General features: G+C 39.5%; 1 protein-coding gene across 1 annotated transcript; it reads right to left on the bottom strand.

The window, feature by feature from the left end:
• Positions 1 to 873: 873 nt before the first annotated feature.
• Positions 874 to 3123, bottom strand: helt (helt bHLH transcription factor; the record flags this gene model as incomplete). The annotated part of the gene is made up of 4 exons (XM_084079651.1): positions 3094 to 3123; positions 2216 to 2320; positions 2009 to 2105; positions 874 to 1361 (listed from the first exon to the last, which is right to left on the bottom strand). The coding sequence occupies exons 1-4, from the start codon at positions 3118 to 3120 to the stop codon at positions 874 to 876; spliced, it is 717 nt and encodes a 238-aa protein (XP_083935777.1). The 5' UTR covers positions 3121 to 3123.
• Positions 3124 to 7337: the final 4214 nt, after the last annotated feature.

The raw sequence follows: 7337 nt of genomic DNA, 5'->3' as shown, positions 1-7337 counted from the left end.
TCCATGCACCATCTGCAGCAAGGTTGAGAATATGTACATAAATAACACAACCTTTAACCACACACTAATGAATAGCCACTCACGTTTGTCTATTGAAACTCAACTTCAGAGTTATCAATATATTTTTTACACACTGACATTTTCCCTAAATCATTCATAATATTTCATATGCTTGGAAATATCTCTTTACATCAAATTAATAAGAGACTCCTGCTGCCTTCAGTTAAGGTTGAATTGTGGTTTGTTTAAGTGTGTTAAGTTGGTATAGGTATATAGGAAAAATGTTGTTTCGCTGCATGAGTGCCCTTGGAACAAACTGTTTCCTTCTGCCTTCTGCCTTCCTTCTGCCAAGATTATAACCTCTGAGTAATATGCTGGAATAGGGTGAGCACTATAGAATATAAAGGTCCTTCATAAGCTTTTGTGGAAGCTTGATCTTCCAAAAAACATATCTCCTCAGTTTTGCATAATGCAAACTACTACATTTAAGACAAATAAGATCATTCTCTTACCATCTTTCTGTTCTCAATAGGTCAATATTAGTAGCGGCTGATATACTGTAGATAATTTGGAAATTATTGGGAAAATATGTTTTGTCTTGGCCACATCATTAAAAACTAAATGTAACTTTTGGTCTGATTGGAAGTTTGATACTTTTGTGATGTTAGGATACTTGTTTAATATAATTATATTCAGATTTGTATCTATTCAGTATTTAAGGTTATAAATCCTCATAAATCCTGTTCAATCATGACAAACATAATGGTTGTTTAAAGAAATATTTATTCCATTCGGTATTCACAATCTGTATCTATTTTTAAAACACACACAAACAAAATATAAATAAAGACAACAGAAAAAAAGAGAAAATATTTACATGGCATGTTGTGCACTGTGCAGACTAAACGCGTTCGCGTGCGTGTGACCAATGAAATTGAAATAGTGGTGATCAAGTCCCTGTACCGGCGACAGATATCCACCGTGATGCTGTTGCGTGGGCGCGGAGAGTGGCACTGTTGGGTACGTGATGGTGGGACTGCGCGCCGAGCTGTGCCAGGAGAAATGTCCCGTGGGAGGACTCTGCTGGTACATGGAGTCGCTGGGACTGTGACTTTGGTGGTGGTCCGGGGAGGAGTGCAGGTGGCCGAGGTAGTCGGTGGGCTCTGGCAGTGACGCGCCAACGGAACCGAACACGGGTTCAGTGACGACTCGGGACTTGGACTGTAAAAAGGCGAGGATCCGCGCGTACTTGATGTCTTTGGTTTCGGCCCGGTCCTCGGTGGTGAGGTAGTGCACCAGGTTCTTCATACACTCGTGGTATCCGTAGTGGAAGTAGTTGGCGAACTCAGCCAGCAGCTCACCTAGAAGAACGAATCAACATACAAGCGACCGTTAGTCTTTTTGGTTGACTTCATTGCACGGTTTATTGTCTTTGGTAAAGTGGGTGATCTGTAGGCTATTTCTATAGTCGCAGCAGTAGGCGGCCAAATGACTCCGTCCAACTTCACCTATAAAGTTTGTATAATTGTTGGCACATAGCCCCACTCAACGGAAGCTGATCTGGAAATGAATCAAAATATATAGCCTATAGGCCACTGTTTCCTAAACAGTAGGTCGGGACCCATTTGTGGGATTTTCATGGGTCGCAAGTAAATATCCCTTCATTTTTTGATTCCTACATTTTGAAAAGATTCCCCCCCCCCAAAAATCAGCATTTTTCAGGAATTCATAACCAATTAAAACCTTTTTCAAAATAATTTCATAAATAAATGAGAAGAAAGTAAAACATAAACGAGAGGGGGTAAAAAACTAGTGAAAGAATAAAATAGTGAAAATAGCAGATCTACAAGCTCACAACATGCAAAGCAATGCACTGTGAGCTTGTAGATCTGCTATTTTCACTAATTTGAGTCCCGGGCAAACGTCTAATTTGTCTTTTGGGTCTCGAGCTAAAAAGTTTGGGAACCACTGGCCCAGGCTATCATACAGGCACAGTTACATTACATACCCTTTTCTCGCCCCCGCGGGAAATCCGCTGAGTGGAGTGCCCGTAGGTATTGAACTGTCATCTCCAAGATTTCTGCCTTTTCCAGTTTTCCAGAATTCTATCATTCAAAAATATATATTGGTTAAGAAATAGACACACATAGTGATATACACCGTATGTTGTAAGCCATTTGTTCAATCTGATATGGATAAAGTTAAAGTGCCTCACCTGTTTAGCAAGTGCCATGGGCACTGTTTTCCCTAGTTCGTTCAGGCAGCGATTAATACGATCCCGTCTTCTTTTCTCAATGACTTTGTGGGAGATGGGAGTTCTCTGTCAAAAAAAGAGCGCATGAAGGAAATGTGAAAATGAAATACAATTCGCAGTTTGTTTATCAGCCGTAGGCCTAATACACATCGAAGAAACTGAAACAATAAAATATACCCACGCACAGAGATAGTTTGGGATATGAAAATGTATACATATAGGCCTAGGGCTGTAGCTTATATGTTGTGATTCTTTTTGTGTCCTGATGGCTGCTTGGTGCAAAATGAATTTCTGCAAGGACAAATAAAGAATCTATCTATATATCTAGCTAATGATCAACTCGAATACGAGAGAATGTAAGAACATGTCCATATAAGCTGTAGCGCGCAGACATTAGTGGATCTGTGCCTTTGCGCTCTGGTGCACCAGTGTGCGCAACAGAGATGGTGTGTGCTCAGCTCCACAGCAATTTTCTATTACTCTGTCGTATTTGTGAAAGAGGTTGAGATTATGTTTAGCAGATTGTGTCATTTAAGTGTTGATTTTGTAGTTTATTATAGTATTTATGCCAAAAGTTATTGTTAAGCATGAGCTCAAACTCTAGGAAAAGCATCCAGGACGCACGGCACATGTGTGGAGTCTGGTGCATTTCTTCTTACCCATGTAGCATGGATTTTCCTTTAGGTGGAATCCCAGTAATTATTTATTTTAACTATTGATGTAATATTGAAGTAGGGAGGCAAAAAATCCAATAAGAAACCCCAAACGTGTCCATAAAAGGCCATGTTGTTTGTAATTCCCTCAGTCCTTAAAATGAGGAGCGCGCCAACAGTGCTTACCTTTCGATCCTTCATCTTTGATGCCATCGACAAGTTTCTGACAGACGTCTTATCCAGCAGCTCAGTTGTGAGAGTAAGATGTTCCTCTGGTAGAAGATGGGCCAGACTGAGGTTTTAGGGGAACTCGGGGCCTTATAAAGGGATCATGCATGAGACTCTGGCATTCATGATGCAAATTATTCCATGGGATTAAGAGGCAAGCTTTTGGTAAATGTGTGCGTTTAGGATCAGTTAAAGAAATAGTAAAAAAAAAAAAAATCTCAAGCCATGGGCTAGCAGGGGGGCAAACCTGCTTTGTTAATCCACGTGGCTGTTCAAAAGACACGTGATTATTTTCGGAATATTATTTGCATAGTAACAACTCAGGCGGGAAATGAGAAGTGAGCGTTGGGTTCGCCTCATGCGACCGGGCGCACAGCGCGCACTGAAGACAAAGGCGTGGAAGAAAAGGGCCCTCTTTCTTCCACTCGCGTTTCTCACACGATCGCCTGTTTACCAATCTCAGCAAGCGATCTAAACTCTCATCCAGGCTCAGTCTGAGGTTTAAGGCCTGTCCAGTGTCATTAGAGTAATTAAGTAAGCCTTTAATAGGCTGTTCCGCCGAGTTCAGGGAGATCTTTTGGAGACCGAGTCCCCCGTTTGTTCTCGGCGTTTCTCACACGACTTGGTGACACGTCCATCTTTTATGAGAGATGGCAAGCTTTTTGTTTACATTCTTTATGTTGTTGGAGTCCTCGGCAGGTGTGTGATTAGCCCTGGCACACGAGCGTCGTCTGCGTCCAGGCCAGGCGTCTCCAGCAGTCTCTGGCACACGAGGGTTACACCACCACTGGAGACTCTTTGGAGAGGCTCAATTTGTATCCTATTATCCTATAAGAAAATGTCTATTCAGTCGAATGAATAGTTTCATTGGCCTAAATTTTAATAATGCTGTGAAAAGAAAGCGAGAAATAAAGAAGAATGCAGCTGGTGTGAACGTGCATTATTCCCCGTCACCTGCGAGATGGGTAGCCTTGGAGACCCCTATTCATTTGCCTAATTTCGGTCAACTTAACAAACTTTGGAAGAAATTATACTGCCATTGTTGTGAAGGGTGAAGCTTTCTGATCGAATTAACAGCATGTTTTGATCCGGTAAATGTCATTAGAAAGAAAGAAACAATCGCGTTTAAAGGGGCCTGGGTAATGCGCCAAGTGGAGACGCCAAAGCGCAAACTTCACAAAGGGGGCTAGTAAATGCCACAGGGGACTTTTGTACCCTCACATTGCTCAAGTTTTTTTCCCCCAAACAAAGGGTATTATTTTATACTTGAATACATTTCATACAACAATCGCCTGTTTTCTTCAAACATATTTTCACAGCAAGGTTAACAACAGGTTTATTGTGTGCGTTCATTCTCACCAATTCAACTCGATTCATGCGCCAAAACATTTCGCTTGGATACTTTTTTCCCATTGAGAACGTTTTAATCTTTAGAGTTCCACTGTGTTTTCGTACATTTGATCCTGTAAGCAACGTCGAAGAATAAAGAGCAATGGAAATTGTTAAATAAAGAAAAGAAAGGCTCACAAGACATAAAGCGTTTGGAGAGTTTTATAGCGCCATGGAGCGAAAAGCGCAAGAGAGTAGGGGGCATAAAATCCCATTATACGAGGAGTTTCTCTGTATTTGGCCTTTGAATATGAGGAAAATAACGTCTTTTGCTTGTCATGAAGTTATATATTAACTTTTTTTTCTCCCAGATGTCATTAACCAAATAAACACAAGTAATAATCACCTCAGCGAATTAAACCGAATGACGCGTAATTATCCTATTCACAATTAGGCTATTATAGGCACTTTGCTGTGAAAACTCATATTTAAGCGAACAAATGTGTAGGCCTACTAACGTTTTATATACACATACACGTGACAATTTGTAATACTTTCATTAAATAAACATTTGGCAATTTAAGCATAATCCTACATTTAATTTACTTTGGGCACCAGCGTGCGTTTGCACATGTTTTACAACATAGAACATAAGAATTATTAGGGATAACCTGCAGGTGCAATTCTATAAAAACTGTTACAAGAGGGAGTTCAGTTGTTCTGGGCTCGTTTGGTCATTTGACAAACTTTATTTTTATCGCAACTCTGCACTGGTCTAGCCACTTATGTCAATATGTGAACGAAGGTTATTAGAATTAGCAATTTAACAGTGATGGAAAGTAACTAAGTACATGTATCAAGTAGGTACTGTACTTAAGTGTAATTTTGAGGTATTTTTAGTTTACTTGAGTATTTCCAAATTTCAATACTTTGACTTCTACTCCACTACATCTCAGAGGCAAATATTGTACTTTTACTCCATTACTATTATTTGACCACTTTGGTTAGTTACTTTGTATATTTAGATTACAAAACATACACACGACTTCAGCCCTTAAACTGTGGCTATTTGAAAATAGCCAATCTACAAGCTCACGTGTCACAATGCAATGCTGTTGTGAGCTTGTAGATCTGCTATTTTCAGATTTGAATTGACAACATGTAAAATGGGACATTCTGCAAAATGACGACTTTTACTTTTGGTACTTTAAGTATATTTTGATGCCAATACTTTTGCACTTTTCCTCAAGTACATTTTGGATACAGGACTTTTACTTGCAACAAAGCATTTCTACATTGTGGAATTGATACTTTTACTTAAGTAAAACATGTGAGTACTTCTTCCATCACTGCAATTGAATGCATTCAGGAAAAGCTTAATAGCCATATGCCATGCGTACAGTGTTACCATTTTGAGTCTAGTGATTGCATTTATCCAGAATGTCACGTGCAGGCCGTAGGCTACAGTAAATTGCTTATTTAGTGTTGACACAGACTATACTGGAATACACCATATAGCCTTGGCCTGTTCACATCAGCTTTTCATAAATATGACCACCACAGCAAGACTACTGCATAACTAAGGGGCCTGTCAACTATTGAAAGTGAACTTTCCCCCATTCCTTATAAACGTCATTAACCTTTACCTGCACATAGTCCAGCGAGTCAATGAGTGGCAACACCAAATTGGGTTGGATACCAAGCAACATCTTAATTTTTTCTGCATTCATTTGGACTTCATCGTTTGCTTCATGTCTGAGTCACCAGTTATTGCATGATTCGTATGCTAAGTGTAAAGATCTATACTCACGGGATTAAAGGGGAAGTCTAGGCTGTAAAAAATAATCCAGAGTAGCCTATAAAGTCAAGAAAATAATGATATACATTAGTGTAGACCTATAATATACAATATATATTGCAATTAAATGAACAAATAGGCCTAATGTAGGCTACACATCCAGTCAAACTATTAGTGAGAGACGTATTAGGCTATCCCGATCACTGCTACCGCTGACGGTCTTGTTTATAGAATAGAATAGCCCAAAATAATAATAATAGTTAGCTTAGCCTAATATAGCCTACTTATAGCCTGTTCGTGATTGTTTGCCTGCAAACAATATTCTCAGATCAAACAGAGGATCAAATAATCATCTGGAATTTATGACTTGAAAACACAAAGTCCTATGTGTGCAAGTGTCAGCTATGTGACGCCGTGTTGTCAAGCGCTGCGCTCTGAACCGTGATGACCTTGGTGGGTCCCCATGGTCCCCATGGCACAATTCTTTAGCTTGGCGCGCCACCCTCAGCCTGAGCTGCATCAGTTCACACGGCCCCACTGAACTGATACAAATCTGACAGAGCTACACTGATTTGAATGCTAAGGATGTAGCAAACTATAGAGGTTGCAGTGCAGCAATAGGTTGTTACTATTATTTGATTTAAATAAATACAAATTCTTGAATAATAATCCTAACAGGCTAAATAAATAAATAGTAAAAATAAATATTGTTTAAAAAAAATGTTAGGCTAATAGTGCTGTCAATTAAATGCATTATTCAGATATGGGATGCAGGACCATATTTTTTTTTTAACAAATTACAATAAAATATCATACCCTATCCATCAAGGAAAAACAACATTTGAGGCATTACAAAGAATGAAGCGGCATAATACATCTATGAAATTTGCCAGTGGGATGATACCGTTGAGTAGGCCTATACTAATATGCTTTGTAAATAATGAAGGTAACATAGAAATATTGTGTCTGTAATGATTTAAACTTGGCTATGTCCATTTGCTTTGGGAATGGCAGTAGTTGTGGTGTCAGGGTTTTGTGTATGTAGGCTCCCTCTTGTGGTATAGGCTTGTATGTG

This window comes from Gymnoscopelus microlampas (genome assembly GCF_963454915.1).
Source record: "Gymnoscopelus microlampas genome assembly, chromosome: 2".
NCBI lineage: Eukaryota > Metazoa > Chordata > Actinopteri > Myctophiformes > Myctophidae > Gymnoscopelus > Gymnoscopelus microlampas.
The sequence above is the reverse complement of the archived record's forward strand: the minus strand, read 5'-3'. Positions and strand labels throughout refer to the sequence as shown.